Source organism: Nerophis ophidion, linkage group LG10 (genome assembly GCF_033978795.1).
Source record: "Nerophis ophidion isolate RoL-2023_Sa linkage group LG10, RoL_Noph_v1.0, whole genome shotgun sequence".
NCBI lineage: Eukaryota > Metazoa > Chordata > Actinopteri > Syngnathiformes > Syngnathidae > Nerophis > Nerophis ophidion.
The window spans coordinates 40,103,380-40,127,982 of record NC_084620.1 but is presented as its reverse complement, the minus strand read 5'-3'; the positions used below and the strand labels follow the sequence as shown (position 1 = coordinate 40,127,982).

At 42.5% G+C, this 24,603-nt stretch overlaps 1 protein-coding gene across 2 annotated transcripts in view; it reads right to left on the bottom strand.

The window, feature by feature from the left end:
* Window positions 1-24,603, bottom strand: part of plcb3 (phospholipase C, beta 3 (phosphatidylinositol-specific)) — a 141,566-nt gene that overhangs the window by 5,766 nt on the left and 111,197 nt on the right. For both annotated transcript variants that reach the window (XM_061913741.1, XM_061913740.1), the window contains exons 12-32: window positions 24,480-24,562; window positions 24,316-24,400; window positions 24,023-24,170; window positions 23,817-23,918; window positions 23,662-23,735; window positions 23,492-23,588; window positions 23,323-23,407; window positions 20,269-20,393; window positions 20,044-20,198; window positions 19,810-19,971; window positions 19,636-19,735; window positions 19,451-19,555; window positions 17,585-17,679; window positions 17,375-17,507; window positions 4,683-4,724; window positions 4,349-4,458; window positions 4,133-4,242; window positions 3,903-4,062; window positions 3,755-3,831; window positions 3,602-3,691; window positions 3,468-3,525 (exon numbers count right to left, since the gene is read on the bottom strand). In XM_061913741.1, coding sequence (XP_061769725.1) covers window positions 3,468-3,525; window positions 3,602-3,691; window positions 3,755-3,831; window positions 3,903-4,062; window positions 4,133-4,242; window positions 4,349-4,458; window positions 4,683-4,724; window positions 17,375-17,507; window positions 17,585-17,679; window positions 19,451-19,555; window positions 19,636-19,735; window positions 19,810-19,971; window positions 20,044-20,198; window positions 20,269-20,393; window positions 23,323-23,407; window positions 23,492-23,588; window positions 23,662-23,735; window positions 23,817-23,918; window positions 24,023-24,170; window positions 24,316-24,400; window positions 24,480-24,562 — 2,196 coding nt within the window. The remainder of the gene's footprint in view (window positions 1-3,467; window positions 3,526-3,601; window positions 3,692-3,754; window positions 3,832-3,902; window positions 4,063-4,132; window positions 4,243-4,348; window positions 4,459-4,682; window positions 4,725-17,374; window positions 17,508-17,584; window positions 17,680-19,450; window positions 19,556-19,635; window positions 19,736-19,809; window positions 19,972-20,043; window positions 20,199-20,268; window positions 20,394-23,322; window positions 23,408-23,491; window positions 23,589-23,661; window positions 23,736-23,816; window positions 23,919-24,022; window positions 24,171-24,315; window positions 24,401-24,479; window positions 24,563-24,603) is intronic.

The following is a 24,603-nucleotide window of genomic DNA, read 5'->3' as shown; positions in this document are numbered from 1 at the left end:
TTCCTGAAAGTGGCATTTTTCAATCAAACACCTTCTCAACTGTGCAACATGTACGATAAAAGTGACTGATGTTCCACATCTGGATGAGGCTTCCGTCGCTAATGTTGACAGAAGCAGAAATAGTTTGAGCTGAAACATGTCATTAACTGCAGCGAACTGTGACACTTTTCAGACATGGGCAGAGCCACAAATAACATTGTGAACATTTTGTTTACTTTTTAATTTCAATTTAAGACCAAAATCATTTTGTCCATTAAAACTGACTTATACACCACATTTGTTCTTCTCCAACAACAGCATGTGGTTCAGGGCAACAGTTTGGCTAACGAGAATAAACCGCAGTGATACAGTGGGTCTGGGATAGTTTTTGCCTCATCCGTCTGGCCTGATACAGCATTATCTGCTCACACATGCAACCTGGTGGTTGTTTGAGCACACTGCAGCCAGTCCTGGGAAACAACATACCGTATGTTTTATGCCTATTGTTCACAATCATTATGAGAGACAAGACAGATGTATTCTTTTAACGCATGCAAACTCGTACATAAACATCTGCTTATAATGGAATTAACAGGAGGCCCTTTGAATAAACATCCAGAAAGCGCCAACAATACTTAATTTACATTTTGTGACTCGAATATTAACCAACTATTAGCATTATTGTTATTATAAGTTCTAACACAGACAATCTATTTTAACTGCGCCGTGATCACAGAGCTAAATAGCTTGTGCTGTTGTATCGCCTCGGAGCTGGTGAAAGTAAATTGTTAATAATGTGTCTCACATGATGGGAGAAGGATATGCACATATTCCAGCAAGTCGGTCAACTTTTGCATACCTTTGGAGCACGGAAATGGCGAGAAATACACAAAAAGGTGCTTGGTAACACTCCCTCTTGTCTTTGCCAGGATTATAAATCATCTAAACCAGAATATATCAACGTCCTAGCAGTCGACATCCCAGTTACAGTAAACATAGTATTGTAAGTGATGTTTTATTATGTTTGTTGGCTCTGAAAGGCTGCAGCGAGTAATAATCAGTGATGTTGGAGGAAAAAGCAAAAATTGTGATGCGTTTGTGAAATGAATGCGCCGTCGTATGCTTAAAATGATCAAAATATCCATCCATCCATTTTCTAACGCGTATTCCCTTTTGGGGTCACGGATGATCAAAATATGTACATTTTAAATGTTACTATAAATGTGCCAGTTACTTCTTTACAGATATACTTACAAACCCTGTTTCCATGTGGGTTGGGAAATTGTGTTAGATGTAAATATAAACGGAATACAATGATTTGCAAATCATTTTCAACCCATATTCAGTTGAATATGCTACAAAGACAACATATTTGTTGTTCAAACTGATAAACATTTTTTTTTTGCAAATAATCATTAACTTTAGAATGTAATGCCAGCAACACGTGACAAATAAGTTGGAAAAGGTGGCAATAAATAGTGAAAAAGTTGAGGAATGCCCATCAAACACTTATATGGAACATCCCACAGGTTTTGCAGGCTAATTGGGAACAGTTGGGTGCCATGATTGGGTATAAAAGCAGCTTCCATGAAATGCTCAGTAATTCACAAACACGGATGGGGTGAAGGTCACCACTTTGTAAGCAAATTGTCGAACAGTTTTAGAACAACATTTCTTAATGAGCTATTGCAAGGAATTTAGGGATTTCACAATCTACGGTCCGTAAAATCATCAAAAAGTTCAGAGAATCTGGAGAAATCACTGCACGTAAGCGATGATATTACGGACTGTTGATCCCTCAGGCGGTATTGCATCAAAAACAGACATCAGTGTGTAAAGGATATCACCACATGGGCTCAGGAACACTTCATAAAACCACTGTCAGTAACTATAGTTGGTTGCTACATCTGTAAAAGTTAAAGTACCAATGATTGTCACACACATACTAGATGTGGCGAAATTATTATCTACATTTGACCCATCACCCTGGGAGTGCAAGTTAAAACTCTACTAATCAAAGCCAAACACATTTATCAACAATAAACTGAAACGCCGCCGACTTGGCTGGGCCCGTAGCTCATCTAAGATGAACTGATGCAAAGTGGAAAAGTGTTCTGTGGTCTGACAAGTCCACATTTCAAATTATATTTGGAAACAGAGGACATGGTGTCCTCCAGAACAAAGAGGAAAATAACCATTTGGATTGTTATAAGCGCAAAAAAAAGTTCAAAAGCCAGCATCTGTGATGGTATGGGGGTGTATTAGTGCCCAAGGTATGGGTAACTTACACATCTGTGAAGGCACCATTAATGCTGAAAGGTCTATACAGGTTTCGGAGCAACATATGTTGTCATCCAAGCAACGTTATCATGGACGCCCCTGCTTATTTCAGCAAGACAAGTGTTACAACAGCGTGGCTTCGGAAAAAAACACCGCGGGTACTTTCCTGGCCGGCCTGCAGTCCAGACCTGTCCCCCATGGAAAATGTGTGGTGCATTATGAAGCGTAAAATACGACAGCGGAGACCCTGGACTGTTGAACGACTGAAGCTCTACATAAAACAAGAATGGGAAGGAATTCCACTTTCAAAGCTTCAACAATTAGTTTCCTCAGTTCCCAAACGTTTATTGAGTGTTGTTAAACGAAAAGGTGATGTAACAGTGGTGAACATGTCCTTTCCCAACTAGTTCAGCACACGTTGCAGTCATGAAATTCTAAGTTAATTATTATTTGCAAAAAAAAAAAAAATTTTATGAGTTTGAACGTCAAGTATGTTGTCTTTGTACTGCATTCAATTGAATATGGGTTGAAAAGGATTTGCAAATCATTGTATTCCGTTTATATTTACATCCAACACAATTTCCCAACTCATATGGAAACGGGGTTTGTACATGTGTTTTTTTATTTCTAATAAATTTGCAAAACAAAATAAAATTCACATTGTCATTATGGGCTATTGTCTGTATAATTCTACGGACAAACATTAATGTATTCAATCTTGGAATAAGGCCGTAACACAACAAAAAATGGAAAAAGTGAAGCGCCGTAAATACTTTCCGGATGCACTGTAGTTCAGTGACTGCACATCAGTGACGCATAATCCAGGGTAAAGGGTGTACTCACACCAGGCCAATTGTACCGTGCCAGACTTGGGCGAAATCCCCCCTCCCTCGCCTTATTTGTGACATGCCCTGTTTGTTTGTTCCATCACTTTTCTGCTCAATCACAGCAATTTCTCTTGGCTGACCATTTTCAGTCTTATCGTCGTCATCCTGGTGATTTTTTTTGCCACAGTGAAGCGATCCTTAATTGTGGCATAAACGTGTCTGACTGAGCACGCCGTGGCTTCGATTTTTCATTTTATTTAGAGTGTTTGCAATGTTATTTCCATGCTAAATTGGTTATGAAATCATCTACAAGGAAAGGTCAAATTCTACCACTCCACTAAGTTGTGCATGAGCAAAATGTTGGGAATCGAGTGTGCTTACCTTGCGGATCAAGTTGACCGTGTCCTGAATGTGTTTCCTGTTGATATCATTGAGTTCTCTGCACGTATTAGAACATGGGAAATGAAAAACAAGACAACGGCAAAAAAAGAGCGTCATTCCAAAAACTTGTTTACGTCTCAGCTTTGTCTTTGTCTCGGGTCTTGGCCTCACTGATGCTATTCTGACGCTTCCGGTCCATGATTTTCTGTAGCTCCTTCTTCTCCCTGCAGACAGGAAAATCAAAGGATGGATGATGGTGGAAATTTCTCCGGGGAGTAGGCGCTCACCTCTCGCAAATCTCTTTGAGCTTTTTGAGCTGAGCTGCTTGGCATTCGTGGGCCAGCTCCTTCAACTTCTGGAAGGACTGCAGGCATAAAACTGGCGTGAGTGACTCAGGTTTGTATGAGACGTGCATGTGGACGTTCTCCTGGGTACCTCCTGGAGGTGTACTTGCTGCTTCTCCCTCTCCAGCAAGTGCTGCTGCTGCCGGAGTTTCAGCAGTTCCTGCATCTGCCGTTCCCTGAACTGCACCCTCTGTTTCTCCTGCTCCTGATTCAAGGCCGTCAGTTCTCGCTGCACCGGCTCTGGAGGCTCGCTGAACGCGCACACCAGCACACGAGGTATCATCTACTGCACTTTCTTTGTTTTCTATACGCCATCCTTACTTCTTCTTGACACTCCGCTTAAGGTGCTTCTCCGCCTCACTGCGCCTTCTTTGCAGGTCAGATACCCAGTTAGTGGTCCGAGTCTTTTGCTCCTTACTGAGATTAGACATCTAAAGCACACACACATAACCCCATTAGTTGATTTATCACCACTGCAAACGACTACAATATAAACATATTGCTAGAGACGGAGTGCCTGCAAAAGCACATCAGCACCTTCTTTCGGTGCTTCTTCCGTAACTCATCCAGATCTCTGCTCTGCTTCTTGATGAGTTTTGAGTATTTTTTATGCTGCCGCAGCTCCTCTGTCGTCTGCACCTGTACATCTGAGAGAGAGAGAGAGAGAGAGAGAGAGAGAGAGAGAGAGAGAGAGAGAGAGAGAGAGAGAGAGAGAGAGAGAGAGAGAGAGAGAAAGAGAGAGAGAGTGAGAAAGAGATGAAGATGAACATGTACAGAGTTGGGGCAATGAAGTGCACTGAACAAAGACAAGGAAGGACTATGGAATTGAAAGGGACACCGGCGCACAAATGTCAAGTGTTGATGAGGTTACCTGATAGCACTGTGGCGATGAGGTCTTCCTTTTGGTTTGGCGCTGCACGCACACATGCACAAAGAAATGAGGAGTAAAACAGATGTGTGAAATGAATAATGGGACAATAACGCAAGCGAAAAACGCAATGTATTGTGCAGTGCATACGGAAAGTATTCACAGCACTTCACCTTTTGTTATGTTAGAGCCTTATTTCAAAATGAATTAATTTTTGTCCTCAACAGTCTACACCAATTTTCTACTGCATCCTCTGTATATTCGGGTTCAAAAAGATAAGGTTGTGAATCCATATGTGTCCAATACCCCATAATGACAATGCAAAAAGTGTTGATTTTTTATTTATTCAGCAAATGTATTAAAAACCACCTTTGGCAGCAATTACAGCCTCAAGTCTTTCTGGATGCTATGCCACAAGCTTGGTACACCTACATTTGGGCAGTTTCACCCATTCCTATTTGCAGCACCTCCCAAGCTCCATCAGATTGGATGTGAAGTGTTGGTTTTCATCCAGAATGTCTCTGTACATTGCTGCGTTCATCTTTCCCCCTATTCTGACAAGTCTCCCACTTGCTGAAAACCATCCCCATAGCATGATGCTACCACCACCATGCTTCACTGCAGGTATGGTATTGGCCAGGTGATGAGTGGTGCCTGAGAGTTTTACAGGTGCATACTGGCAAACTTTTTTCTAAGAAATGACTTCCGCCACTCTACCACACAGGCCTGGCTGGTGGATTGCTGCAGAGATGGTTGTACTTCTAAAAGGCTCTCCTCGCTCCACAGAGGAATGCTGCAGCTCTGACAGAGTGACCATCGGGTTCTTGGTCACCTCCCTGACTAGACTAAGATGAACGCAGCAATATACAGAGACATCCTGGATGAAAACCTGATGTAGCTTGAGAGGCGCTGCAAAGAGAAAAGGGCGAAACTGCCCAAAGATAGGTGTGCCAAATTTTTGGCATAGTCTTCAAAAAGACTTGAATTGCTGCCAAAGGTGCATCAATATAGTATTGAGCAAAGGCTGTGACTATTTATGTACATGTGATTTACTTTTAATAAATTAAAAAACATTTTTTTCACATTGTCATCAAGGAGGGTTGTGTGGCAAATTTTCAGGAAAACAATTAATTTATTCCCTTTTTGATTAAAATTGTAAAATGTGGAAAAAGTGAAGCAATGTGAATACTTTCCTGATATATGGAATGCTTTCATTAAATTATTGCGTCGGGCAAATTTGTGTCCCTGAAGTCTGTTTATGAGCATCAAATGTGGGAAAGTCTATCATCTCTTTCACTTGTCTGCTCCATTTTCAGGCGAAAACGGTCGGCCGTGAAGTTGCAGTTTTTCGTGAAGTCATGAAGGGCAAACCTCCTTCCCACCTATAGCGAGATGAAAGCCCACCACATTTTAATTTTTTTTTAAAGCCAGATTTGGTACACATCTTTAAAATAAAGCCTTCCAGCTCGGTCAGTTCAATCAGCTACAAATGTGGGAGGTGTAAGTTTGATCTTTTTGTTTTTCGTAAGCAAATTATCCAACCTAGCATGATGTTGCTGTATTATGCGATTATAATGTTAGCACTCTACATAATGTTAGCTACATACTGTAGCTATGTTAATGTTGTTAATGGTCATGCCCTGCTGTCTCACTCCTTGTTGTGTGTGATATATTGGCTTATAGCACAGTCAAGGCGCCATATTGATTATGCAAATGCAGCTGAGATAGGCTCCAGCACCTACCGCGAGACAAACGGTAGGAAATGGATGGACGAATGGATTTTCAATACTGAGTTCATTCAGGGGGATCAGACCGTCGTGAGACTGGTTAGTTTTACCCTACTGATGATGCAATAGAAATTGCAACAACACATTGTTATAATTTCATTTATTGTACGAAATGTATCCCCAGCAGATATATTCACTCTCTAATTAATATTTATATGAATATATATATTTGACTGAAAAATGCCATTCTATGGATTTAAATTGAGCACTGTCACTTTCAGAGTGAAGGCTGATTGCTGCAGAAGTTCCAGGTGAGCATAAATGTTGTTTTTTACCGCGTATTACGTTTGTGACCGTATGTATTTATTTAGTATTTGTACGCTGCATAAAAGAGCTTAAATAAATAAAGACTAGATTAGGGAAACAAACACTTAAAAAACTAGTTAAATTAAATAGCTGCGTGGACAGATAATTTTACTTAAAAAAAACATCTTAAATTAAGATTTGATTCACTAGAAATTAGCAGGATTTAAGATAGAAATAAGTATTTTATTTTGAAAACAAGCATTATTTAAACAAGCCAAATGTAATAATTTCATGTCAAGTCATCATTAAATGGCACTGATATGTCAAAAGCCATTACTAAATTGTTATTTTTGAATACCTCTATAGCTGATAAAAGTAGTTCAGCCGGGATATGCACATTTCAAAATTATACCCATGCTTGCCAACCCTCACGATTTTCAATGCCCCTCCCGAAAATCTCCAGGGGTGAACAATCTCCTGAATTTCTCCCGATTTCCACCAAGACAACAATATTGGGGACGTGCCTCAAAAGGACTGCCTTTAGCGTCCTCTACAACTAGTAGTCACGTCCGCTTTTCCTCCGTTTAAAGAGTGTGCAAGCCCAGTCACACAGTATATGCGGCTTTAACACACACACACACGAGTGAATGCAAGGCATACTCTATCAACAGCCATACAGGTCACACTGAGGGTGGCCGTGTAAACAACTTTAACATTGTTACAAATATTCGCCACACTGTGAACCCACACCAAACAAGAATGAAAAACACATTTTGGGAGAACATCCACACCGTAACACAACATAAACACAACAGAACAAAAACCGAGAATCCCTTGCAGCACTAACTCTTCCAGAACACTACAAAATACACCCCCGCTACCACCCCGCCGAAATCGGAGGTCTCAAGGTTGGCAAGTATGCATTAGCCTGTATGTCGATGTGTATCCGAACTGACAGGGCAAAATATATTTACGACAAATAAAACTTTTGTGCATATGGGTACTGTCAGTGCCTATTTTTTTCTCAATATGCTGATACGCTGAGGAAATGGGTTCCACCATTAGCACGGCTTTCATCATGGCAATGTGAAACCTCATTCTTGTTTGCATATTGTGAACTATATGTATCAAGTTATATGGCAAACTGAAGAGTTTGAAACAGTAGCCTATAGACATACCTTGGTAAAATGTCTCCTCTTTAGTTTTGGGGCGACTTTATTAGGCTGCTAAGCATGCGCTACTTATTTTCACTAGTATAACCATTGCTAGCGGTGGTTGTAGTTTGTTTAAGTCTATGTTTTCTGATAGTACTGACAATAACCATATGATTGCCATTTGTTGTGATATTGTACGCAGGCATGGCGTTCTTCCTGAAAATATCCAAATTCTGTGTAAAATGCATGTCTATTCAGTAGGGGTGTAACGGTACGTGTATTTGTATTGAACCGTTTTGGTACGGGGGTTTCGGTTCGGTACGAGGGTGTACAGTACGAGTTTCTAAGCTAAAGTCTTAATCTGCTTTGCTTCTTCTGCCTCTGTCTCAGGACCCAGCGTTGTCCCACCCACACAACTATCTGATTGGTTACATATATAGCGGTAACAGCCAATCAGCAGCGCATATTCAGAGCGGTAACAGCCAATCAGCAGTGCGTATTCAGAGCGCATGTAGTAAATGCTTCAACATTGAGCAGATAGGTGTTTAGCAGGTGAGCATAAGGCAGTGTTCTCTCCCCAAATGATAATAAACATCTCCCAGTCAACTACTACTAAGATGGGGCGGCATGGCGTAGTGGGTAGAGCGGCCGACGCCAGAAACCTGAGGGTAGCGGGTTCGATTCCCACCTATTGACATCAAAAGTCGCTGCCGTTGTGTCCTTGGGCAGGACACTTCACCCTTTGCCCCCGGTGCCGCTCACACTGGTGAATGGATGATGAATGAATGATTGGTGGTGGTCGGAGGGGCCGTAGGCGCAAACTGGCAGCCACACTTCCGTCAGTCTACCCCAGGGCAGCTGTGGCTACATATGTAGCTTACCACCACCAGGTGTGAATGAATGATGGGTTCCCACTTCTCTGTGAGCGCTTTGAGTATATAACAATAGAAAAGCGCGATATAAATCTAATCCATTATTATTATTATTATTATTATCAATATGAGCCCGTTGACCTTCTTGAAACTTAAACTGCAGCTCAGCTCGCTCGCAGTTCTGGCTTGAGGTGAAGGCTAATTAGCTTTTAGCGTAACGTTAGCTCATTTTGCGGTGTGTGTGTGTGTGTGTTTAACCAACAGAAAAGCTTTGAATGGCAGGGTCCCTGCTATCACATGTTGATAAAAATATAACATTTACATAATAAAAATCAACTACAGGCTTCCCAAATGCTATGATAAATTAAGCATGATGAGTTGACTTGAAACTAAGGGTGTAACTGTACACAAAAATCTCGGTTTGGTACGTACTTGGGTTCAGAGGTCACGGTTCGGTTCATTTTCGGTACAGTAAGAAAACAACAAAATATAAATTTTTTGGTTATTTATTTAACACATTTGCTAAATCTTCCAACAAAAATATTTTTCTTAGTGGAATATTTGATGTGAAGTAATCGGAAACTTGATAGGTCAATAATTCATAATACCATTGATTTTGATTCAATATTATGTTTTGAGCAATAACAGTTTGAAGGAAAAAAAAAATGATTTGTTTTATTAGTCAATGTTGCAACTTTTTCTAAAACACATTAAGCCTTTAAGCTTTTTTATTTCACTTTTGTTTATGTTTCTGTTTATTTTAATAATATTTTTAGAATGTGCTGTGGGCCTTTAAAACATTAGCTGTGGGCCGCAAATGGCCTCCGGGGCACACTTTTGACACCTTTGCTATAGATAATAAAAAATTAAATCTGATAAATCTATGGGTAAAAAGCAGAGCCTGGTGACGCATGCGCATTTATCATAACTCTCTCGCTCTCTCTGTCTCTGCCCCTCCCTCACCAATGCTGCGGCACGCACCACTTTTTTTTTTTTAAGCCTTTCTTAACCCTGAACGTACATTGAAAATACACGCAACCCTAACTTAAAATGCCGGACATTCGAGGCATTTAAAAAACTCCACCTGGACAGCCCCGCAAAAGAGGACATATCCCGTGTAAAGAGGAGGTGTGGTCAGTCTATCGTAGCCCAGTCGTTGCTAGCATGCCGTGTGGTTTTTTTTTTTTGATGATTGAAACTTTTATTGGTAGATTGCACAGTACAGTACATATTCCGTACAATAGTCCACTAAATGGTAACACCCGAATAAGTATTTCAACTTGTTTAAGTCGGGGTCCACGTAAATCAATACATGGTGCCTCGGTGTGCATTGTTTACACAACGTGCGGTGCGCTACTTAATATGTCCGTGTGGAAACTCGTTCGGTATACCTCCGAACCGAATCGAAACCCCCATACCGAAACGGTTTAATACAAATACACGTACCGTTACACCCCTACTTGAAACTGTTTAATGTTGCAATTTTTATGTGTAGAAGAAAAGTTTTGTCATTTTATTTAATCCGAGCAACAATTTGAGGCAGTTTAATGTTGATTAACGTGGGCAAAATTATTATACTGTTCCCAGTGTTAAAAGGATAAAGCCAATGTTTACAAATTTGACAAATAAATAACCAAAACATTTATATTTTGTTGTTTTCTTACTGTACCAAAAATTAACCGAACCGTGACCTCTACACCGAGGTACGTACCGAGCTGAAATTTTTGTGTACCGTTACACCCTTAGTATTCAGCTATTACTACTCCCAGCACCTCAACACCTAGTAAGAGGCAGTGGAAGTTTAAAGTTCCTTGGAGTCGCCTAGTCGATCGATCTGGATTTGGCTGTGTATCTGCAGCCTCTGTCAGGGAGAAAGGGAGGGGACAATATAATTTTGACCGTCATTGCAGTACCATTTCTGGTCAGATTAGTACATATGGCTCCTTTAACTCAGTGACCATCTCAGTGGCCTTGTGGTTAGAGTGTCCGCCCAAAGACTGGGAGGTTGTGAGTTCAAACACCGGCTGCGTCATACAAAAGACTATAAAAATGGGACCCATTGCCTCCCTGCTTGGCACTCAGCATCAAGGGTTGGAATTGGGGCTTAATTCACCAAATGATTCCGGAGCGCGGCGCACGCTGCTGCTCGCTGCTCACTGCTCCCCTTACCTCCAAGGGTGTGAACATGGGGATGGGTCAAATGCAGAGGACAAATTTCACCACAGCCAGTGTGTATCTGACAATCATTGGGACTTTAACTTTAACTAACTTGCAATTCGTAATTAAGCCTCCTTGAAGTGTTGAAGAATTTTCCAACTAAATTTTCTATGTGGGGAAAAAACAAAACATCGTGCTTGAAAAGTTATTTTCTGAATTATAACATTTTTAAACTACAACAGAAACAATCTAATCATCCATCCATCCATCCATTCATCCATCCTTTTCTACCACTTATTTCCTTTGGGGTCGCGGGTGCCTATCTCAGCTACAGTCGGGCAGAAGGTGGTGTACACCCTGGACAAGTCGCCACTTTATCGCAGGGCCAAAACAGATGGACAGACAACATTCACATTCACACACTAGGGCCAATTTAGTGTTGACAATCAACCTATCCCCAGGTGCATGTCTTTGGAAGTGGGAGGAAGCCAGAGTACCTGGAGGGAACCCACGCAGTCACGGGGAGAACATGCAAACGCCACAAAGAAAGATCCCGAGCCAGGGATTAAACCCAGGACTACTCAGGACCTTCCTATTGTGAGGCAGACGCACTAACATCTAATCATTCATGCTAAAATTAAGATTAGTCAATGACTCAAAATAATTTAATAGCTAACATTTTTTTAAATAAAATGTTAAATCTTGGCAAGTAGCAAATAATGTGCAGTGTATTTGCTGGAAGTGTGGATGGAACGTACATTTTGTGAAACACATTGTTCAGGATTGCTTTCCACAGCTGAAGAAATCCCTATGGAATTTTGTGTAATTTTTGTCTTCTTGTTCAAAAAATGTACAGCACTGAAACAGACAACTCGGACTTCATTGGTACAAACGTCAGCCAGAGACTCCTCTTTCAGAGACACAATTAGATACATGATTTATTGGAAAACCATAAGTGCAATGTAAAAAGATAATAAATAATAATTGTTATTGTGACATTTAGTGGATAAATTTACAACAGCAGTTTCTTTCATTAAAAAATTTGGGCAAATTTTTATACTAAGCAAACTCATTTGACACCACTTCTAGTTCTATGATTAACTGCATTTCTCCATGAAATAGATAATCAGTTCTGAACAATTTTTTAATTAATTAAGAGAAAAATGGTTTGGTTTATTAAAATTCTACCCAAACATTCAATAACGTCAAACACAAATAAGGCAACAAGATAAGTATCCCACACCTCCCTTTTGTAAAGCAGAAGTGTACAGCAAATATGGGCATCTATATCAACAATATGATTTGCTTGAATGGTTGGACAGGACATTGAAAAAAAAAAAAAGTTAAATTTTTTTTTAATCAATTAAGAATCGTTACAAATAAGACTTGCGATTAATCCAAAACACTTTTTTTTTGACACCCCTAGTATTAAGTTACTTGTCACTGTGATTTCTGGTGTTGTTTTCTTGAATAAAGAGGAGTTGGACTTTGGAATGTCTGACAAGTTAAACACATTGCACCCGACCTCTATGGCCCCTGCTATGGGTGGTGAGCCCATTGGAGGGGGGACCCACGTTGCCTCTTCGGGCTGTGCCCGGCCGGGCCCCATGGGTACAGGCCCGGCCACCAGGCGCTCGCCATCGTGCCCCACCTCCGGGCCTGGCTCCAGAGGGGGGCCCCGGTGACCCGCGTCCGGGCGAGGGAAATCTGGGTCCATAGAGGTCGAGTGCAATGTGAGCTGGGCGGCAGCCGAAGGCAGGGCACTTGGCGGTCCAATCCTCGGCTACATAAGCTCGCTCTTGGGACGTGGAACGTCACCTCACTGGGGGGAAAGGAGCCTGAGCTAGTGCGCGAAGTAGAGAAATTCCGGCTGGATGTAGTCGGACTCACTTCGACGCACAGCAAGGGCTCTGGAACCACTTCTCTTGAAAGGGGCTGGACTCTCTTTCACTCTGGTGCGGATGGTGTTCTGCTGACCTCAACTGCGGATGTTGTGGATAGGTGGAAGGAATACTTCGAAGACCTCCTCAATCCCACCAACACGTCTTCCTATGAGGAAGCAGTGCCTGGGGAATCTGTGGTGGACTCTCCTATTTCTGGGGCTGAGGTTGCTGAGGTAGTTAAAAAGCTCCTCGGTGGCAAGGCCCCAGGGGTGGATGAGATCCGCCCAGAGTTCCTTAAGGCTCTGGATGCTGTGGGGCTGTCTTGGTTGACAAGACTCTGCAGCATCGCGTGGACATCGGGGGCGGTACCTCTGGATTGGCAGACCGGGGTTGTGGTCCCTCTCTTTAAGAAGGGGGACCAGAGGGTGTGTTCCAACTATCGTGGGATCACACTCCTCAGCTTTCCCGGTAAGGTTTATTCAGGTGTACTGGAGAGGAGGCTACGCCGGATAGTCGAACCTCGGATTCAGGAGGAACAGTGTGGTTTTCATCCTGGTCGTGGAACTGTGGACCAGCTCTATACTCTCGGCAGGGTTCTTGAGGGTGCATGGGAGTTTGCCCAACCAGTCTACATGTGCTTTGTGGACTTGGAGAAGGCATTCGACCGTGTCCCTCGGGAAGTCCTGTGGGGAGTGCTCAGAGAGTATGGGGTATCGGACTGTCTTATTATGGCAGTCCGATCCCTGTACGATCAGTGTCAGAGCTTGGTCTGCATTGCTGGCAGTAAGTCGGACACGTTTCCAGTGAGGGTTGGACTCCGCCAAGGTTGCCCTTTGTCACCGATTCTGTTCATAACTTTTATGGACAAAATTTCTAGGCGCAGTCAAGGCATTGAGGGGTTCCGGTTTGGTGGCCGCGGGATTAGGTCTCTGCTTTTTGCAGACGATGTGGTCCTGTTGACTTCATCTGGCCGGGATCTTCAGCTCTCACTGGATCGGTTCGCAGCAGAGTGTGAAGCGGCCGGAATGAGAATCAGCACCTCCAAATCCGAGTCTATGGTTCTCTCCCGGAAAAGGGTGGAGTGCCATCTCCGGGTTGGACAAGAGACCCTGCCCCAAGTGGAGGAGTTCAAGTACCTAGGAGTCTTGTTCACGAGAGGGGGAAGAGTGGATCGTGAGATCGACAGGCGGATCGGTGCGGTGTCTTCAGTAATGCGGACGTTGTACCGATCTGTTGTGGTGAAGAAGGAGCTGAGCCGGAAGACAAAGCTCTCAATTTACTGGTCGATCTACGTTCCCATCCTCACCTATGGTCATGAGCTTTGGGTCATGACCAAAAGGATAAGATCACGGGTACAAGAGGCCGAAATGAGTTTCCTCCGCCGTGTGGCGGGGCTCTCCCTTAGAGATAGGGTGAGAAGCTCTGTCATCCGGGAGGAACTCAAAGTAAAGCCGCTGCTCCTCCACATCGAGAGGAGCCAGATGAGGTGGTTCGGGCATTGGTCAGGATGCCACCCGAACGCCTCCCGAGGGAGGTGTTTAGGGCACGTCCAACCGGTAGGAGGCCACGGGGAAGACCCAGGACACGTTGGGAAGACTACGTCTCCCGGCTGGCCTGGGAACGCCTCGGGATCCCCCGGGAAGAGCTAGACGAAGTGGCTCGGGAGAGGGAAGTCTGGGCTTCCCTGCTTAGGCTGCTCGCCCCCGCGACCCGACCTTGGATAAGCGGAAGAAGATGGATGGATGGATGGATGGATGGACAAGTTAAACAGAAGCTAAATACTCGATGCTCCCTCAGCTATGAGCGAAAGTCAAACGTGAAGTTGCATTGCTGCTCTATTCTAAAGCTGCTGTATATTGCTGAAAGGTAGTTTATTTATAAGGGGAAACGGGGCTGATCGACTAAAGACTGTAGAAGGAGGGAAACTGAAGTTTCCCCCCTTCTATATCTGGGAATATTAATTAATATGTCCAGATATTTTAGATCTCGAACTTTGACCTTCGTTATGGCTGACTAGATAGACGTAAAAAGCACGCTGGGTGCAGTTCTTTTTTTTTTTTCCAAGATGGCGCTGCTGTAGTGGCTGCTGTTGGCAGGAGCTCTGTGCTCTTGTGTCATCCTTTTGTGTTTCCCTCTTGTTTTCATGTGTTATTATATTTTCTTGCCTTTTGGTCTGGGACGCTTTGGGACTGTGTGACAAGGGGTGGCACTTTCGTGACCTCTGTGGTGCTTTTTTTGTGGACTTCTGGATCTGCCTCCCAGGAGCCTTTTGGCCATGGAGACCAGCTGCAGGGTCTTTGCCATACCGGAGTCGGTTTGGATGGACCGGAGGAGATGCGGATGAGGGGACAGGGCTGCGGAGCTAACAATGAGCGCTGGGACGGAGAGTCTTCGAGGTGTCTTGGCTGGGTGAGCAGGTGTCGGACACCTCAGTCTCCTTGGACGTATCCTCGCTCATCCATGCGGACTGGACACTGGCCGAGAGTGGAGTCGGCTGTCTTGGTTGCTTTGTTGGGTCTGCTCCTGTCTCTGGCCATGCTCCCTCCACCCCAGCGGACGATGGCGTGGAACACCGCAGAGGCCACCACAGTGGATATGTTTCTTTTACTTTTTATTCATAGCTGTATGTAGGAGTGTCTGGTTGTATCTGCTGCTTTAATGTCTTCAATGTCCTTTGTGTTCTTTGATGTTTGATGTTTCCCTCTTACACACATGTAAGAGGGATGTGTTCTATGGCTATGAGTTGTTGTTTTTTTCCCTTGGCCTCAGTCTGAACCCCCTCTTCAGGGCCCAGGCTAAGACTGATTTTTTTATTTTATTTTAAACTTCTATTTTTTTCTCCCACCCCTCCCCCCCTTGTTTACCTGTATCTCATCTTTTTTGTAAGGGGCGCTGGAAGCCGGCAGACCCGTCAGCGATCCTGTTCTGTCTCCGTGTAATGTTTGTCTGATCTTGAATGGGATTGTGCTGAAAATTTAAATTTTCCTGAAGGAACTCTCCTGACGGAATAAATAAAGTACTATCTAATCTAATCTAATCTAATCTAATATACAAATGAAGTTTTCGTGTGGTGTTGTTCAATATTTGTGTAATTAAAATGTGCAATAATCTCTAAAAAGGCTTGTTAACATTCTAGCAGTGGTGTGCCGTCAGGGCCAGCAAGGCCTTCTCTGCTGGCCAAACATAAAAAAACAAAACAAAAAAAAAACGTAGATTTATATCGCGCTTTTCTAAACACTCAAAGCGCTCACAGAGAAGTGGGACTCAACATTCATTCACACCTGGTGGTGGTAAGCTACATCAGCCCCTCCGACTATCATTCATTCATCATTCATTCACCAGTGTGAGCGGTACCGGGGGCAAAGGGTGAAGTGTCCTGCCCAAGGACACAATGGCAGCGATTTTTTGGATGTCAATAGGTGGGAAGCGAATCTGCAACCCTCAGGTTTCTGGCCGGCCGCTCTACCCACTACGCCATGCCGCCCACCATCATAATTAAAGATAAAATATTTTTTAAAATTAACTTTCCCTAAATATCTAAAATAATTCATATTTTCTTCATGTCATTGTATGCTCCTTACATAGCTGTTGTTTTTAGGTTATAGAGTTTTTACCCAATCAGAATTGACACAAACATTTGACAGGCCAGTTGCGATAGACAATCAAATCAAGAGTTGTTGTCAGTAAGGCCTTCTAGACGGCCTAAGGCAGATATATATTATGTAATGTTGTTAGCCAGTTGACATAAGAACTCCATGACCCAGCATGCACAGTAGCCCTATTTAGCTTGTTGAATGTAGAGACATGCCGGATGTTTCTGATGAGCACGCTGTGGAGTAAACTTTAAGAACTCAGCCAACACGCCTCGTCTGCATCTTTTATGATTAGAAAAGACAACACATATATTTGCAAGGCCATTTTAAGAAGGATATTTAAAGACAAACTGCATCTTGTGAGACGATGTCGGCCAACTCCAAATACTCGAATGGGTGCTACAAATTGTTAGTTCAAATATTTTATTTTATTTTTTTTACGATTGATTTGTTTTTCGCAATTTTAATTTGGGCAATACCACATAGGATATGTTTTAATTGATTCAATGTCCAGTAGCGCGTAAATGTGTTTCTGTATAGTATAGCAATGGTCATGTGGTGATTTTGAGAGGTAATCATTGAAGTCAGACATCACTGAAGGCCTAGGTGGGAAACGCACGGCCCACCACTGCATTCTAGTCATGTGACATCCGCAGCTCTAGCAAAAGTGTAACATGGACATGACATGGGCCATTAGAAAATAAGATGTGCACCACAAATGGCCCTGAGCCTGCACTACAGACCCCTACATGCAAAATGTGGTCTGCATTACTTCAAATACCAGTTGAATTAAAATTACTCTGAAGGTTTAGTCTACTTAAAAGTCAGCTTTGTGCTATTGTTGGCAAAGCAAATCACTATATTAGTGTTATTTGTTTAATTTTAATTGTGAAACATGCTGCTGACCGATACAAAACGGGCAGCGAGTGAATGGACCACACTTTATACTCCATTGTGGTACTTTTCAAATGTAAATCCCAGAATTTTAATAATCAGGTTCTACCTGGCGAGTGCAGGTTGATGATGTCGGGTAATTCGTCCAGTCCGCAAGAGGGGATAAAAGGGGATGCGGGATACCTTCCGCTGACCACGCACTCCACCGTGGCCTCACCATCCCTGGGTTGGTTGGGGAAATGCTGGGAGGAAGCGACAGACTTGCATCTTAGTGCTGCCAGCAGACGAGAAATGAATGAGTCGGTGGAATGCTCTGTACCTCATAGTTGTCCTCTAGCAGCACAGCCAGTTGTGTCGCCCTCTTGTCCAGCTGACTGACATGTTTAATGGGATTGGTCAGCGCCTGGGCGTATTCTGAAGACAAACACACACACAAAATAAAACATAATACACACCAACTGAGCAGTCCAGGGCCATCATTTAGACCAGTGCTCGCCAACCACCAGTTGAGGGACTGGTGCTGGTCCGTGACGCATTTGCTACCGGGCCGCACAGAAAGGCAGCAACGCATGGCACAGCATAGACGGGAGAACTCTTCAGGCCAAGACTCAGACTCCTTTGAGAGCAAAGACGGACAGATTCTGGACAGGGAGGACGGATGGTACGAAAGAGGAGTGAGGGAAGCCATCTAGGTCAGGGTGGAAAAAGCGTCCCTGAACAGAGGAGGTGGTCTGCGACACCACCTGTCTCCAACATACAATAATGTCCTTTCAACCATTCCTAAAATACTCTGCAATTTAGCCTCCAACAAATAACAAGAGCTACAAACATTTTAGTCACAGAAGGTGACCAGTATGTCATTTGTGCCATTATTTTACAACTGAATGGAATGCTTACGTGGGGGATTCTGACTATTATGGACTGGTAGTAGTCGATCCACATCGATTTTTCTGCCAAACAATACCTCACTGCTAACGAGGAGAACTTACACTTCAATGACTGTCATTGGCTTTGACAATTGGATTGCCCGTTTGCATCAAAACAGTTTTTACTCACTAGGATAGAGAGAAACCATCCTTGCCCAGGAACACCCTCCTGGTTTTTTGGAGTATAACAATTTGGGTTTAGGGTAGATTAGTTCTGACCAATCAAAGTCTATGAGCATGAACTGATGAAGCCTACTTAGATGAGAGGTGAAACGTCTTCCAAGACAAACCAAACAGTCCAGTTGCGATTGATTGAATGTCCTAAGATAACAATGACCTGGATGAATGAGAACATTCATAGACATTTTCATAAACAACCACATTTTCACCTGCAAGTTTTTTAAGAGATGTAAAATATAACTCCTGACAGGAAGTCGCCCTTTGTTATGCACAATATTGAACATATAGTTACAAATTTAAATGTGCCAGATTGTAGCTGAAAGCTAATTTCCAACTGCAGTCCCTGGCAGGTTGATGGTATGCACGACAAGGTCCAGAAAAACTCAAGTTAGACAGCACCAACATCTGACATAAACAGTAGGATAAAATACACAGATCACCATACTAGTTAAGGTGTAAAAGGAAGATGGAGAAGTGCTATAGCGTGAAAGTGGAATTGTGCTAAATGGTTCAATATAACAAGTGTGCTGAAGGAAAAAAATACAAATCTTTCTTGGTCTTGGGACTTAAGGTGTTTGTATTATGGCACACAGCCCTATTGCACAAGTAGTTAGCATTACCAGAGTGTTTACGCATGGAAAATTGCACCAAAAACGCATAAATGTGTGTATCTCTCTATGAAATAATGCAAAAAATATGAATGCATACCTTTTAGAATACAAATAGCAATCCATAAAAATAGAAGTCTATAGAAAAGCATTGGCAAGGATATCTAGATTTGTTATAAATCTATGCTATTGTCCTCAACAATGACAACGTATAACGCATTAGATCCGTTAAAAAATAAGCTCACAAGCGAGCAAAAATTTGTAAAAACAAAAGTCTTTGGAGAGTTTTTTGCAAAAGGAAAAAGGCTAGGGCTCCCACTTATTCAGCGTTAGGGTGAGTTTTAGTTTTCATGCACTTATTTCTGCTGTATTTACATTATTTGAAAGGCTGGTCGTTGAAAATACTGCCTACATTAAATTGCAAAAAGGTTTGGGGCCCCCTGATCAAGACTGTGTTGAGGGCCCTTTCACCTTGGTGTTCATTGGGGATGTAGTCCTGAGCCTCGGTGTAGACCAGTAGGGAGGGCAGCAGGAGGGGCTGATTCAGCTCATTCTTTAAATTGATGTAATGATAACCTACAAAGACAACAATCCATCATTGAGTGACGAAAGCTTCAAGATGAGTGTAAGCGTGTTTTCAGGTTGCGTGCACGAACCTGGTCTAATGGCCGACACAGGGAGGATGCGGTGTCCGATAAACTTGCCGTTCTCCTCAAATACGGCAATCCTCAGGGAGGCCAGGGAGGGGAGGACCACCTGATGACAAAAATTTCAGTTTGATAAAAAAAGCATTGACTACTAAAAAGTAGGTACTTAAGAGGTTCGCACACCTTATTAAACACGAAGGGGTCATCGTCCCAAATGGGATCCAGCGAATTCCCGTTGGAGGTTTTGGTTCTGTTTTTACGTTTTGTGTCTGTAGGAAGTCCATATATGTCCAACTCCACATATACGCCAACCTTTTTATCGCTCAGGAACTGTCCTGAGATCACCTGGTGTGTGTCAGACCATCAAATTTAACTTCTCAACTTGAATTAACGTCCACACGTCATCTTTCTTCTTACCTTAACTTTGACTGTGTTGGCAACTATTCCGTCAACTATATTCTCAGTGAAAGGGTCAAAATGCTTGTCGGTCCTCCTCATAAACTCTGGCTTTAGCAGGTAGCCGCTGTGGCCGTTGTACTCAAACACACCCATGTTGAGCTGCATAGGCAGATCTAAGAGAGTCGACCGAGGGATGAAGTAGAAGAGGATGTTTGTGACATACTACTTCAGTCGAGTGCTTACCAAGAGTCTGGAAGTTTAGTGCCACCATCTGGCAGCCGACATTCCAGAAGACCTGCGGCATGTAGTTGGAGCTGTCCACCCTTGTTCCCTTCGGGTAGATTCGACTCAGCTGGTTCTTGTTGTACCTGGAGCATTGCTGTTAAGATTTTAACACCAAAAATAACACACACTTTCACAGTGTATTTGCATGAAAACAAGGTAAAGTGGATTGTATTTCTTATTCTTGATCATTGTAGAAACCTAGCTGTTAAAGTTGGGGAATTTTGTGACTGCACCACAGGGCTATTGACTGGGCTTGTTCAGACTTTGTTATTCCAAGGGGAATGTTGCCTATTGCTCACAATCCTAATGAGAGACAAGACGACAAAAGTTGTGGTTTTTTTGCATTCTAATTTGTAAAAATCAGCTAGTTCTTGGCAACTGGCAATGCAGCTAATGAGAATCAATCGATTCTGCCTCTAAATCATTTTAAAAATGCATACCAGAACCGCCCACAATACTTAATTTACGTTCTGTAACCTGTATAATAACCAAACTGTAACGACATTGTTATTGGAAGAGCTAACACTGATGATCTGTTTATCTTGCGTAGTAACACATCGTTTTGCGACAGCGTGCTACGGCATTAACCATAAGCTTGTTACAGCAAGAGGTAAGCCAGCACTTGCGTCAGCAGCTGAATGGCTTTTGAGTTTGTAATGCACAACACTGCGATACCACAACAGTTTGTACGGACTGAAAAACATGAACAATCATATTACAGTAAAGTACTAGCCCACATTTCATATTTTGTTTTTACACAGCTAGCTTGACAACATGCTGTTTATGTCATGATCAATATTAAAGTGACTCACTCAATTGACATTTCGCTGTTTGGTCCAGCAGGCCGGGGAAGTACTTTTAAGTTGATATTGGCTAAGCACTCGATTTATGTCAAAATGGCTCGGCTCCGAGTTCCACATTTACACCGTAAAGTCAGGCCGACCCCACTTTCTCGGCTTGCGTCTGCTGCGATGTTTCACTCTCTCTTTGTGCTCGCTTCTATAAATAGCAGTCCATCCACCCATTTTCTACTCTGTCCTCCGTATATTCAGGTTCAAAAAGATAAGGTTGTGAATCCATATATGTCCAAAAATAGTTGTCTTCACTGTCTGTTACCAAGTCTGGCATGATTGCTACACACTCCCGTTTGTTTCCGGAAGTAGGAACACATATTTGTTGCTGGAAGTCGGAAGTGCGCTGCTATCGGAACAGAAATAAATGCTCGTCAACAATGAAGTTCTGGTAATGCATAAACTGACAAAAAGACGATAAATATTGAACATATTACGTATTGATATAAACGTGTCTGTTACTACATTTTATTTACTTGCAGGGTGCGTATACAACATATCACTTATTGTTATGAAGTTGTTTGTTACTACATTATTGACCCACTCGACGTCCATTGCATCCGGTCTCCCCTAGGAGAGGGGTTACCCACATTTGTGGTCCTCTCCAAGGTTTCTCATAGTCATTCTCATCGACAACCCACTGGCTTGTGAGTTTTTCCTTGCCCTTATGCGGGCGCTGGACCGTGAGTGTCTTTATGGCTTGTGCATCCCTTTGAGACAGTTGTGATTTAGGGCTATATAAATAAACATTGATGGCTAGATTATATTTATACTTTCATTGTGTATATAAAACATGTTACATAATGTTATGAACGTTTCTGTTACTACATTATATATATATCTATTCTTGCTGTGTGTATATAAAACATTTTACAAAATTGTTATGAAGGTGTCTGTAACTAAATTATATATACACTTGCAGTGTGTATCAAAAAAATTACATATTGCAGTGTTTTTCAACCTTTTTTGAGCCAAGGCATATTTTTTGCATTGAAAAAGGGCAGAGGCAGACCACCAGTAGATATTAAAAAACGAAACTCAGTTGACAGTAAAAAGTTGTTGTCGGAATTGTTGGATATGACTTTAAACCATAACCAACCATACATCAATATAGCTCGTCTCAAAGTAGGTCTACTGTCACCACCTGTCACATCACGCCATTTTTTGCTGTTTTCCTGTGTGTAGTGTTCTGGTTCTTGTCTTGCGCTCCTATTTTGGTGGCTTTTTCCCTTTTTTTGGTATTTTCCTGTTGGAGTTTCATGTCTTTCTTTGAGCGATATTTCCCGCATCTACTTTGTTTTAGCAATCAACAATATTTCAGTTGTTTTCATCCGTCTTTGTGGGGACATTGTTGATTGTCATGTCATTTTCAGATGTACATTGTGGATTCTATCTTTGCTGTCGTCCAGCATTCTGTTTTTGTTTACTTTGTAGCCAGTTCAGTTTTAGCTTTGTTCTGCGTAGCCTTACCTAAGTTTCAATGCCTTTTCTTAGGGGCACTCACCTTTTGTTTACTTTTGTTTTAAGCATTAGATACATTTTTACCTGCACACTGTCTACCGCTGTTTCCGACATCTACAAAGCAATTAACTACGGTCTGCCACCTACTGATATGGAAGAGTATTACACGATTACTCTGCCGAGTTTTAGACAACACCTACACTCAACAACAACACATAATTTGCAGACTATAATTACTGGTTTGCAATAAATATTTTTAACCTACATAGCTGAAATTAGATAATCTCCCACGGCACACCAGACTGTATCTCACGGCATACTAGTGTGCCGCGGCACAGTGGTTGAAAAAAAAATGACTCATTGTTATGAACGTGTCTGTTACTACATTATATATAGGAACTCTCCTGAAGGAATCAATAAAGTACTATCTATGTATCTATCTATCTATTTGTAACGTGTATATTAAATGTTGATGGAGCGTTTTAAAGTGGTTTTAGAGGGCTTTGAAGTGTACAACGGTGACTCTCATTGTCGATGCTGGAATCCATTATTCCCAATTTATTATCGTTTTAGAACCTGCTGAGGGCCAATACAAAAATTGCCCCTGGCCGCACTTTTGACCCCCCCTAGTGTATTCAATTAGCTCAATGCTTTTGGCTTTGCAAGCTACTGAATTTCAAATGCAAGCTCCCAAGGATACTCGACAAACTCTATGGGGAAGCTCTTTAACGTGTCCATGCCTTTGGTTTCCACAAACGACGACATCTCAAAGAACTTCTTCCTCCCTGGTGTAAAAAAAAAATGAAATTTTAAAAAGAATACTAGTGCAGACAGAGAAGAATAACACTCAGTAGCTACAGCCCACTTACTGGCGGCCACCTCAAAGCTCTTAAATTTGACAGGCTCAATGTAAGTGACAAGCGAGGACATCTCTTTTGTGGCGTGGACTTCGCTGCTTGCTGTACCCTAAAGCAAGAAAAGACATGATAACTTTGTCAATCATCCTGCCAGCTGAAAAAACTTTCCGAAGTGCCATTACCTCATCTGAGTTGGGCTTTTTTAGCTCAGCCACCGATTCCTCTTCTTCATCCTCCTCGCTATCTCCTTCGCATCCTGGAAGGGTGTAAATAAAAGGCCTGACACCACACAGACGATACAGGATGTTGTAATATATCATTCGCTGATCGGCTTTACCAATGGACTTGCGAGGATCAGAGTCTTTGATTATCCTCTCGGCAAGTTTCTCCTCCACATTAGACAGGATTTGGCCTCCTTCGCTGTACAATAGAGGACAATCTACACACACGAACAACCAAATGAGGTCTGACCACACGTCCACGCAACAAGCAGCCGCTTGTCAACAGCAGAAAAACAACAACCGGTTCACCGTCTTTGCATACCTGTGTTGGGTGATAACTCCTCCTCCATCTCGCGGCGTCGCATGCTGCCGCCGCTCGAGGGCCGGTCGTGGGTGTGCTTTTTCTTGTTTTTGATGAGAATCTTCCCTAGCATGTCCTGCGGCGAAGGCAACGGCTTGTCTGGTAGCAGCTGTCGTCAAGGGCAAGACACAAAGTTCATGCTTCTATATTACTGAACCCTTAATCGTCACGCATTTTCTACGCATACAAAAAACATTAGGATACAGCCCAGGTTAAGACATACTACACACATCCACACAGGAGCTCATTCTTACGGGAAATTTGTCCAGAGACTCAATGAGCAAGGCGTCTCCAAATATGGTTTTGCAGTACTCCGCCATCTTGGCTTGCTGTTTAGCCCTGAAATATAAAAGTAAAAGTGACCATTTTATACATCAGGGGACAAATTAACTTTAAAATTTCAAAAGGTGCAACTTACGAATCTACGTGGTTTTCAAAGGACAGAATGACTGGGTAAGGTGAGGTCTTGAAAGCACTCTCTGCAATGGCTTCAATGACCTCCTGCAATGAAGTGTATCATATAGAAAGAGGAATGCGCTATA